This window comes from Xiphophorus couchianus, chromosome 12 (assembly GCF_001444195.1).
Source record: "Xiphophorus couchianus chromosome 12, X_couchianus-1.0, whole genome shotgun sequence".
In the NCBI taxonomy this organism is placed as follows: domain Eukaryota; kingdom Metazoa; phylum Chordata; class Actinopteri; order Cyprinodontiformes; family Poeciliidae; genus Xiphophorus; species Xiphophorus couchianus.
In genome coordinates, this window is record NC_040239.1 from 28982182 (window position 1) to 28994814 (window position 12633).

Here is a 12633-nt window from a genome sequence, read left to right on the forward strand (position 1 = left end):
CCTTTTTCAGAAATCCTATATGGATCTGTGGCCCTGACCTTGCCAGTTATAGCTAAATAAGTCTCTAATAACACTCACTGGAACATTCAGCGGTTTTAAAATACAGTATGTTTTGCAACATTTTGTTTTTACCAATCACGCCAATCTTGGCAATACTTTGATAGTAGCAAGGCATTTTATAGGTTCTCACTGTGAAAATTGGGAATATCCTAAACCAGTTTAAGAAGCACTGAAGCAGATGCTAATTTTGATGTGGTTGGTAGCTCACAATTAGCAGTTCTCATAGTGCTTACAAATAATTTGTCACTCTGTCACTGTTTCTTTTCCAACCAAGTACCTATAATTAAAAATGAAAACATTTTTAATGTGTTTCATATTTCTGTGAGTAATTGTCAGCCAGCCTGAGGAACAGCTTTTATTAATTGCCTCTGTCAACACAACAGGGTAAATAAATGACTCCTTCCTTTCTCAGGGTTTCCTCCAGACGTTTTGCTAAGCCTGGTGAAAGGGGAACTGGGTCAGTCATCCAGAGGCCTGCTGTGTTTCTGAGTTAAAAAATGCTTAAAGTTGACAGGAATTTTTCAAATTTGACTAGGTAATCATGTGTTTTCGGAAGACATTATTAACAATACAACACCAACTACAAGGTACTAAAAAAGGCAAGCATAAAACATGAATTTTTTGCACTTCAGTTGTTTCATACTAATTAAAGTATGAATTAAAACTTTTTGATTCTTTATACGTGTCTTGTCACTGTTTACTGAAGTTGTTAGTGTGTAGACCGGTAAAGACAAGCCATCTTTACTTGTCGTGGTTACAGAGTTTCAGTGAATAAAAAAAGACACCTGACCTCAGACCCCCTGTGTGTTCAAATACTGACCATACTATGTTGCCATGGTGCTTTCAAAGGTTTTACTGAAGAGACTCTTTAACCCCTAACATTGTTATGGGTGCATAAAACAAACATATAATAAGCAAACAACGCTAAGCCTGGTGGGGGAGCAGGAAAAACCTGGTGGCCCACCAGGCTTAGAAAGTACTGGGGGAACCTGATGTCTTATTTCAAAATAAGAGACTCAAGCAGCAATGGGGTGTAAGCAAAGGACACACCTTCATGCGCAGAGCTCATATTAATATCTTACATGTATTTAGCCATAAATAACTAATTGCTGGACAGCAACAAGTTTTGACTTTTACATTAGAAAGACCAAAGGGTCAACCGTTTTACTGAAGAGACTCTTTAATCCCCAACATTGTTACTGGTGTATAAAAAAAACTTATAATAAACAAACAATGCCAAGCCTGGTGGGGGGAGCAGGCTTAGCCTGGGTCTTTACAAGAATTTATTTTTCCATCCTAAATTTGTTACTCCCTTTATAGGAGCTGGAGGACAACTTAAAACAAAGAACACAATTTGCTTGCTGGTCTTATTTGCATTCAAAGAAGTCAATGAAAGTTTGCTTCAAAATACATATAGTCAGTTCTCATGTCTCCTGCTTCTCATAATGAAGACATGCACAGAGATGGTGATTGGGTTCAGCCTGACTGCATCCAAATATGAAATGTGAGCCCCTGATAGAAGCCGGACTGAATTAGTAATTGCAATAAGAGAGGGCCCAGCTGTAAAGCTGAATGCTCTGTGGTGCCCCTTATATTTATGTGTAACGCTTAGACCAAAGTTCCATCGTATATTTTAATGGATTTCCAGGAAAACCTGCCAGCCTGATCTGCTGTAGTAATTTATTTATCATTGTGAATTAGATGTTAAGTGTTGAGTCCGAAATAGGATGTTTGGCACAGGATGGTTTTTCTGGCCGAGTGCTTTCCAAGGCTGCTCAGCATCTAGTCCTGACGCTAAATGCTTCAGGTGATAAAATATTGATTAGGGACAATGGAAGTATGAGATGTGATGGCGTCGGCTTACCTGAGAAGGCAAACCAACGCATATCAGGACCCCCTGCAGTCTGCTTAGCACTGTGGAGTAGGGATTGAAGACGTCATCATACACCTGCTACAACAAACCCACTGTCATCTGGACAAAGCAGGCAGCCCTGTGAGGATAATGTTATTTGATTTCTCCAGTGTATTTAATGAAATTCAGTCTGATTTGCTTTGTGGGAAACTCCAGTAGACACAGGCGGAGGCCTCAGCACTCACCTGGATCTATGACTTCCACATGAACAACCCACGGTTTGTGAGCCTGAAGGACTGTGTGTCTAACCAGGTGGCGAGCACCACAGGGCTCTGTACTCTCATTTCAGACTTCTAGCACAAAACAGACTGTTGTCATCAAAACAAAAGAGACGATTCCAGATTTTAAGAAAAACAACCTGAGGTAAAACATTTTTTCCATTATGGAAGAAGAAGTGGAGGTATTTAAATATTTTGTTGTTCACATGGACAACAGACCGGACAGAAAGATGCAAGTCTGCTGTGGAGAGGTCATTATTTTGGAGCAGCGGCATCGGAAATGAACGTAAAAAGACTCAACCTGATAAAGAAAGTCGGGTCTGTTCTGAGGACGACTGGTGAACGTCTGGAGGTGACGATGCAAAGAAGGATTCAGCATTTCACTTCCTTCTTGGGGTTAACAAAAGTGGTTTTGAACTGAACTGAACTGAAATGGTTGAGGTAATCAGATTTTAATGAGGGACAACGAAAGTATGAGATACAATCACTGTTTTTATGTTGCATTGCTTCTCACTTTGTTTGTCTCAGTTCCTTAAGGATTAAAACTGAAGGCCTCATTACTGTGATGACATAATCAGACGGCTTTTGTTGTTGCGCAACACCCCCCCCCTCCTTTCTGTCTCTACTCTCTCACTCTCGTACTTCCTCTTCTGAGAGGGGAGATGTGCTACCAGCTCTCCGTCTAACGGGTCCGTTGAGTTTCCTAAATCTGCTGGGATTTACCCTGTCCAGAACTGAAGTAAACTCTGTTTAAGCTGGTTTCGAGAAACGATTCGCCTGGTTATCTGACGGCCTACATCCAGGTGTCCCACCCTTCTTCCCCCTGTGAATTAGCCAGACTGAGCAGCCTACAGCCAACTAGTTTCACAGAGCACACCTGTTAACGGTCGCTCGTTCTCTATTTTACAACTTGCATTTGTTATTGAACCAGGTAGGTTTTAGTGACTCGGGCGAGTCCCAAGGATGAGGTTTTAAATATGGGCTACCAGCAACCTAAAAACATTTTCCACCTCTTCCTCTCCAGAATCAAACATCACAGCTATTTTACAACCATCAAAGAACTTTAAGGTGACTCATTAACTGAATGTCCACAACATCTTTAGATTTTCTTTATGCTAAATATTTTATTAGTAAGGCATTTTTGCAAGGGTCAGTACAGCTTAATTCAGTAGCAGAAATAATCAAATAAGTAAAATCAATCATCTAGTCTATCTTTCCCTACTGCTGATACTGAGAACTAAAAAAGGAACCTTAGAGCGAGACGGACGGAGTTTGGCGTTTCGAACCCCAGACCTGGCTTGATGGTGAAGAAGGTGTGGCAGCAGGAGGAAGATGTTGATCGGCGAAGGCCAGGATCTCCGCAGGTCCAATGAGCCTCCTCTCCGCATGGATGCTGAGGTCACACAGGACTTGGTGCTGGCAGGAAAAAAGGCACCAGTTCTTCTTCCTTGTCTTTGTCTTCATCTTTGTCTTTGGGGTCAGAACCCAGCCGATGAGAGAAGTGCGATTCGAAGCCACAGATTGTGGGCCAGACGGGTTGGTCTCCATGTGCAGGACAGTCTCCGGCTCCGTGGCCCCGGCTCTTCTTCAGCTGCAGAGTTCTTTGTCCATCTCGATCTTGGCTCGAAGCTGCCCGGAGGATCCAACGAACGGTTCCTCTTTTGCACCCACCTTATATAGGGTTCATCTGTCTGCTTAGACAGATGATCTCATATCCGTCACTGTCTTAAGAGACATCATGTCATGATGTCTGTGCCAATGTCTCAGGGCTGCTCAACCTCCTGTTTCCATATAAGGTGCTGATCATCTCTGCTCTCCTGTTAGTTCCCCCTTTTCCCTTCCTGTCACCTTTCACCTACCATCTACCTCCAACATATCAGTGATGTTTAATTGCAGTTTTACAACCTTTTACACCATTTCAAGTTCAATGTCAAAATCACATTTATATCACATTTATTTTCTTTAGCTTCTCTGATTTAGCATTCATTTATAATTTTATAACCATAACTTATATCACATTTATTTTCTTCAGCTTCTCTGATCTATCATTCATTTATGATTTTATAACCATAACTTATTAGTTACTCTTATTATGATCTTAATGTGAGTTATTACAGATGTTTTTCTGAAAAGAAACCAAGAATAATACATGATTCTAATTATTTACTACTAAAGTTACAGTTACTTGTTTTTCTTGTAGTTCTCACAAATATAAGTGTAAGTATTATTACAAGTAAATCAATATTAATATAAGTATTTTACTTTGAATCTTATCAAATTACTCAAAATGTTTAGATTTAATTTTTTAAAACTTTCATGCTTTAAAATAGTCTCAGCTATTTTTATAAATCTGCAGGCTGGAAACTTCCTCTTTTTCCAGGAAACCTGCTTTTCCTGTTTAATGACTCTCTCTGACTGACTATGATTTTTTATGATTAGATAGAAAAAAGTAGAATTAAAGCAAAGTTTGCATGAGACAAAAACAACACACACAACTAGATTTATTTTATTGACACTTAAGTCTATGTTGGGCCCTGATGTCACTTGAGTGATTCATTTTAAAGATAACTTTATTTATTATTACTGTTAAACTAACTTTATTGACACTTAAGTCTACTGTTGGGCCTTGATGTCACTTGAGTGATTCATTTTAAAGATAACTTTATTTATTATTACTGTTAAACTAACTTTATTGACACTTAAGTCTACTGTTGGGCCCTGATGTCACTTGAGTGATTAATTTTAAAGATAACTTTATTTATTATTACTGTTAAACTAAAATCTCCAGCATGGGGAAGTGGGATGAGCTCGGATTTTCTTGACACTCAGTATTTGGTATGAAGTGGTATATCGATATGAAAAAAGTACTTCTGTGCTGTTAGACGTCTGAGAATGATCCTTAATTGGCTGAACAAAATCTTCCAAAAACACAGGTAGGAAAAAAAAAAATAAGTCAAAGCAAAACAAGACAAATTTTATCTAGCAAAACACTTTGATGCCATAGCAGAATTTGATACTATAAAAACATTCATTTTGCCACATGAAGATGACGGGACACACCAGTGTCATCTTCATGAGACTGGTCATGAAGATGACACAGGTGTGTCCTGTCATCTTCATGACCGATTCAAGCATCTGCAGGAAATCTCCTCTAGTTTGATGAATGCACTTCCAAATGTTTAAGGAAAAACATACCTGGAACAGCGAACACATAATACCATGAAGCTTTGTGATTTAGAGAGATCAACTTTTCTTATTTGAGTTCCATAACTACTGGAGTGAGATTGAAACTCTTGACTGTTCACTGTAGAGGAATTAATATGTTAACTGTGATTCTGATCTCCATTCCTGCGTTTGTCTTTCTTTCCAGATGAAGTCTACAGAGGTGGACCAAGGGCTATTCACAGACAGCTACTGCAAAGTGTGCAGCGCTCAGCTCATCTCCGAGTCCCAGAGGGTGGCCCATTATGAGGTGAAGATGGCCTCCAAGATTACATCATCCCAGTCTGTTACACTTCACTGCTGTTGTGGGGATAATTAATTCTCAGGATCATGTTGTTGTGCTCCTGCCTCCAGAGAGACCAGGCTGATCTATCCACCTGAACCCTGCAGCTGGCAGGAAACACACCCACCTTTGACTTTTTAGCTCCCTCTTTGATGCCAATTTTGTTACTAAGTAGTAACTGCTGCACATAAGAGTCTGAAATTCTTAAAAGTGTTTTACGCTACATTGTAGGGCTGGGTGATAAATCGATTGTATTGATCAGTCACATTTCTGGTTGTTGAAGGTTTATTTATTTATTTACTTTTTTTTACCAATGCACTCCTTGTGTTTCTGTAGCTCAGAGTGAAGTTAGCACACCCAAGGCCCACCGTTTTGTGTGACAGCCATGTTTTACAGCTTCTGCTTATTTGGACTTTGAATTCACTGCAAAAGCCCTAAATCTTACCAAGTGTTTTTGGTTTTGTTTCTAGTGCAACTATCTTAGTACACTTGAAATAAGTCAAAACTAACCTACAGGTAACTTTTCAGCAAGATATAAGAGCTTGTTTTAAGTAAATAATTTGTTAATATTGGTGAAAAAGATTATTTCACATATTACAAGACATTTTCCCATGTTCTAAGTTAAATAGTCTTCCAAAAGAACATGTATTTTAATCAACATTAAGGAATTATTGACTTAAAGCAAGTGCCAATATCTTGCTGAAAAATTATTTGTAAGTTAGTTTGGTCTTATGTCAAGTGTACTAAGAAATTATGCTATAGAAAATCTTATAAAATCACCTTCTCTCTCCTATTTATTCCCTGTCTACATATTATTCATTAAAATGTCACTAGAGCACAAAACAATCTAAAATAAGCATTTAAAGTCCTAAAAAGTGAGATGCTTGTGCTTTCAGAACTTTTGGTGACATTAATTGTCGAACATTTATGGTGTTACTGCCATAAAATTAGTTTTATTCCTGTCTGACCCATTACAGTGGTTTTATGTCTACCTGTATGTCCCTTCATAATGGCTTTTCTACCATTAAGCCGTATGAGTAATTTACATAATAAGCGTGTTCCATAGAAAACAACATTAAAAGCAACATTATTAGTAAACTGCGTGCACCACAAGGCTCAGTGGTAGAGCAGGCGCACCATATTTTAGGATATAGCGCTCAATGCAGCTATCCTGGGTACGATTCCCGATCCTGGGCTATTTACTGCATGTCTTCTTCTTCTCTCTCTTCTGTTCTTCTTGTCAAGCTCCTAACGATAAATAAAACCTAACAGTCCCACAAAATTCTATTAAAAAAATCCTTTTAATTACATGAACCACATTTCTGCATCTGTCATTAACCCTGGCCTGGAACGAGTCTCTTTCCTGCACAGCCTCTGAATGTGCAGTAAAGCTGCTGCTTTGGTTGCTTCCTCTCTGCGTGTTTCTTGTCGGAATGCGAACCGCTGCAGTAGTGCAGATGTTGCCCCTCGCCGACCATCACGGCAGGCCAGGAGAGCTGCGGGTGTGACTGCAGGCCTGCAGCAGCTGGACAGCTGCGCTAGCACGACGTGGAAAGAGCCACGCGTTGCAGGCATCGTTCCAGCTTTCCTTGCTATACTTGCTGTGAGTGTATGCACATTTGTGACACTCTACAACAAAACCAGGAACAAGTCATCAAAACACAGAGAAAAAATATAGAAACCACCAAATTCTGAGAAAATAGCCATTTCTATTGTTTTTTTACAAAATAAACTAGTCATGAACAATCTGCCCTTTGCTTTAAATAGCAGTTTGAGAAGTTTTAAAATGGTCAACTTTGTGCTTGAATTCAGCTTGTTCACACAGTAAACTGGAGCCAGCAGCCAATTGAGTTTCTGTGCTTTGGGCCCGCAGCTGATTAACATACCAGCTTTTATTGGCCAGTCACACGCTTTTCTTATTGATTTCAGCCAATGCATTTAAAAGGAACGCATGGTTACTTTATTCTGAGTTTCCATTTAGAAGTGAGCTGAACCTGAAGATGACGACGAATGCTTTGGACTCAAAAGTGGAAAAGCTGGAACGCAACATGTCAGACGCTGTGGCCGCAACAACATTTGAAGAAGATTTGGGACGCTGTCGTTCAGCCGCAAACTTTCGCCAGAGTTTATTTGCAACGTGCAGATGGATTGTAAAGAATCAGAAAGAAATTGGCAGGACATGAGAATATTTGGACATCTTGTGGCTAACAGATGTATCGTCCTTACGTTGAAGAAATATTCTGGTGAAAAGAAAACACGCCTGGACTAGTTATATAATTGGAGGCATTGAAGTCTGCAGGAATACTTTTCAGGTTCTAATGGGTGAGTTTTTTATTTTCAGAGCACAATTACGACGCATAGCGCTAAATAATTTCAAAACCATTTTTTATGTTTTAGAGAACATACTGAGAAGAGTTTTGGTAAAATATGTGTTGAGTTTGTCTCGTTTCATCAGTGATAGTCAAGAGTAGAAGCGATGGATGAAGCATACCTCTGTCCCTATAGTGCCAGTCTTCTTTGTAGTTTTCTAGTCTGTGTAGCTGAAACCCTGTTCAGAGTGGCATGTCTAGATGTTTCAGTGTGATCGCAGATTTAAATGGACTGTCTGATCTTGCACGCAGCCTTTATCTCCTTCGACAACAAAAATTTATATCAAAGAGCTGCCAAGACGCAGGTGAGATGAGGCGGCTTTCTCTCCAGAGGACGTTCAGGTCATGACGTTGTGGAAAATCTGGATAAATGCCAAGAATGCCTTTCAATCAACAGTTTGGTCGCCTCGGGTGTTGCTCTCTGCTCTTCAGATGAAATATTCTTTACAGACACATGCTGCTGTGAAGATATAGTCAGAATATCTTTGAATTTTAAACTTAAAGCAGCATTTGACAATCAACTGGAAAATGTAATTGATCTTGAACCCTCTCAACCACATCAGAGCTGAAATTCCCCGTGTTGAGGTGATCAGAGCAGCTTCTGCCTCACAGTTCAAAGGATGGCAAGTTATGCATCCGTCTCTTTGCGTGTGGATCGGACAGGATGAGCACTGCACTGGCTCATGGGTGCTAGCAAGGGAGCTTTTCTTTTCTTTCTCACTATGGCGTCCTCGTCTGAAGGAAAACTGGAGTGGTAAGCGAGCAGAGAATGTTTTTCGTGGTTTCCTGTCCAGGCATTGCTAGTATGCTGACAGTCTACGTACATGTAACACTACCAGACTTTTTTTAGGTGGCTTTTGAAGTCTTTTTAAAGTAAGTATACATTTTTAAATGGATAAATAGTAACCCTTCCCCTGCCTTAAGAGATGGTATCGTTTGTCAGGCAGGGTCGCACTGACCCCTTGTGCGCCTCTGGCTTCACCTCTGTCCAACCGTGACATCTGCCACGCTCCTCCTGAGCGTCGCACTAAGACTGCGGGTGGGTTAAGAAATAATGTGAAGAGTTTTTTCCGCTATGGATAATCTAGCTTGAAACACTCTGGTCTTGACTTAGACTTGGACTCGGTGGTCTTGACTACAATACAAATCTGTAATATCTTTATTTATTCTGTCTGACTAAGTTCTTAAGCATTTTTGGCATTGTGGAGAACATCATCCATTTGATTTTCTTTGCCCTTTGTCCACTTTGTATCTTCACTAATAGGTTTCCATTATCTTAAAAGCATTTGAAAAGAACTTTCCTTCTAACCATTTGTTGTGTTTTTTCCTCTGTGCTGCTCACTGTAGAGCTCTTGTCTCAGTTAATTGGCAGATGAAAACGTGGGCTGCAATATATTTGACTTTCGTATTTACTCCACCAGTGCCCGGACTGAGGTTTTTAGGGGTTGAATGCTTGTGCTGATACACGTTCACACAGAAATTGCTTGATTGAGCTGCTGTATTGTTGAAATGTGATGTTGGATTCATAGTAAAAGAAAAAAAGAAGTTGTTTTGCTGCAGCACAGGTTGCGTTGTGTCAGAATAAAGATTTTTGAAGAGGCCTGAGCCATGAATTTAATCTGTCAGGTGACTGACAGAACGTTAAATGGTAGAACAATTGTGTAATATTACAATTCTACAATAGGTCTTGGCAGAGGGAAGTTTCTTTAGCTCAATTCATTGCATGAAAAGTGGAACTTTTGTAACTCTGTGGCCAGATTTAGGGTTACACAAACCTGCATAATAACGAGCCAGAGTGACCAATGGTGAAAAAAATGTATCGTTGCACCATGTATACTTTTTTATATGGATACAGATTGAGTCAATCACTGTCTTTTCTTGTAAAGGTGTGACGTCGCGCTTGTGCAATTCAAGTTCCAATTGAAATCATTGCCACCCAAATTGTTCCCACCACCATACCCCCTACCCTAAATGATTTGCTAGCAGCAGTTTCTGGCACAGAAACGTGAACACCACTCCCTGTTACAGCTTTTAACTGCTGGGATTTGTCGATATTCACAGGCTTGGAAATCTGGCTTTTTGTCCTGCATCTGGTGAAACAGCTGTGGGATAACAGCAGTGACTGAAGGTCTGCATGTTCTATTTATGTTTGAGACTTGTTTAAGTCAAGTTGTCAGACTTAATGTTAATATTACTTTCAGCAGAATCCTCTACCATTCGTATATCCAGCTGCATTTTGGGTACAGAGTAGAAAAAACAAGTGGTGATGAGTCTCTGCCCACTAACCATTCCATGACTTTCCAAAGCCAAAAATCAATTCTGTCTCGGCTAATTCGGATGCATCCAATGTGTGTTATTGACGAGAATTGATGTGCATTAAATGTTGCCTCGCAGCATTCATGATGGGTTTTCTCCCTAAACTGGTTGCCTGGTCGCAGAGCCCATTTATCACTGTTTCATCAGATCCCTACAGTAAAACGGTTTCACTTTCACATAAGTTGACCATTGTGGAGACGCCGTTTCCCCGCTTGGCAGTTCAGGGGCCTGACTTTGAGAAGTCAACTTCAACACACCTTTGCACTTAAATCCATTTAGGACAACATGAAGAGTGGGTTTAATTTCTGGCTTGTTTTGTTAAAGGGGAAAGAGCAATATGTATTTTTAAATCAGCACCAACTAGCTGATTTTCCTAGTGCCACAGTGTTATCTGGATCTCGTAAAATAGCACAGCACAGGGAGCTGGACTGCTTCTGTTTAAGATTTGTCACTGTAAACAGGGTGGAAACAAGCAAAATCATTCTTATAGGTTTCTACTGTATGTAAAAAAGCCTCAAAATTCCTAGTTGCAGTAATTAACAGGAAGATCCCTGAAGTCAAAATTAAGGCAGTTCTCATCAGCTAAACTTTAAAATCCAGTTTGGCAGCAATGTGTGTTTAAACATACTGAAAGCAGCAGTAGAAGAAGAGAGGTTAGTGGCCATCTGTGAACCTCATTGTGAAACCTCTCCAGTACCTTTCCACGGTAACAGTAAGACTGGCAACACAATTTGTTCTTACATCCAGAAGAAATCGTATTTGGAATAAAGTGCTAAAACCCTGGTAAAATAAATCCTAAACTCCATTATTATGCTTGGTGTCATGAACAACGTCTCTTCTCTCCGTCTCTACTGAAGCCATTGCTGAACCCTGTACCGGAATGTTGTTGCTTTTACATTCAGTAGAAATATTCCAGAAAAATGGGATCAGAAGAAGAGCGAAGGAGATAATATCTGTCTGTTTCGGCTAATATAGTTTTGATACCCTGGTGGGTGTCTCATCACTCACCTGTTCCCCCGACTCCAGCAGCTGCGGCTGCTTTTGATTACTGTGAGACCTCAGTGTGTCACATAATATGAGCTAGCGCTACAATATGAACCTACTGGGATTCCAGTAGGTCTTTCATCTTATGGAAAACGGGCATGTGGTTCCCTTGAGGCCTCAGCGATGCCAAAGCTGCGAGGCTTGATTCGCTGGGGTTCTGCTGCATTATTTTGAAAAGTTCTAATTTGACTGGCTCAGCTGAATATAGAGCTGTGGTGCCAAAGACAGTTCACCAGAGAGTAAGTTTGAGAAAGGTCAAATTTAAATGGCACAGATGAGCCGAGTATTTATAGAAATGGCATCGGTTTAAAATATAGTATTCACTTAACAGCATGGCATTTAGGAAGTCTGGAGGTCAGCAAGTTGGCTAAAAAATCGTAAGGGTGACTTTATAACCGCAGCAGTTACACTGTCATACGCTGCCAGTTAAAAGAATAACTAACATTATTGTGTTTGGGTACTGCTAATATTGTTTTCATACAACACTTAATTTTGAATTTGTCCTTTGCTCCACATAGGAGTGGACGATAAGGACTGGGATTATCCCAATATTTTGTATTGCTCTTCTGATAACGATAAAAATGATGCTAATGCTAATGATTACTTCTTTTTTCATGGCTCAGCATTTAAAGGTGCCAAGTTTGTGATCCTTCTGTAACGCCACATACTTACAGACGTGTGGTGCCACTAAGCTGCACGTAGAGACATTATTCATATGTTTGGATTTACTGTTATTTTTTTTTATGCTCTCATGGGGCAAAAGATGAGGAATAGTGAAAACTATTTTAGTCAGTTTATTTTTACATTAAGTGAAATTTGTGACGATAAATTAAAATTCTTATCATGAACTTTAATTTGTCACAATAAATGATAGATGATATGATAGCATTTCCATTAAGTGAATTTATTGTCGTAGTTAAATTTTTGCCGTTTTATGTCTAATGGAAACACAGAGTTACGTGGCGTAGCTAGCTGCTTATTGCCTTCCTTCGGCTGTTCGTGTTCATCCACACCCTGGAAAAAAACACTTTTAGAAATGCCTCTGATTGTCACAAGGGCTAGTCAATGGCAACACCGCCATGTTACAAGAGTTTTAAACCACTAGCAGCAGCTCCCGTTTCTGATTCTCAGCCATCAGGTAAACCTGCATCAGCAGAGGGGAGGAGCTAAGAGTCTCTGTTAGCAGTCGGTTATGTTGACGTGGATCTT

The 12633-nt window shown here is 39.9% G+C and overlaps 1 protein-coding gene across 2 annotated transcripts in view; it reads left to right on the plus strand.

Annotated features, from left to right (window-relative positions):
- Positions 1 to 12633, plus strand: part of zmat4a (zinc finger, matrin-type 4a) — an 82007-nt gene that overhangs the window by 16246 nt on the left and 53128 nt on the right. For both annotated transcript variants that reach the window (XR_003597549.1, XM_028033321.1), the window contains exon 2: positions 5561 to 5662. Coding sequence is in view for 1 of the 2 variants with exons in the window: in XM_028033321.1 (XP_027889122.1) it covers positions 5561 to 5662 (102 nt within the window). In the remaining variant the exon portion in view is untranslated. The remainder of the gene's footprint in view (positions 1 to 5560; positions 5663 to 12633) is intronic.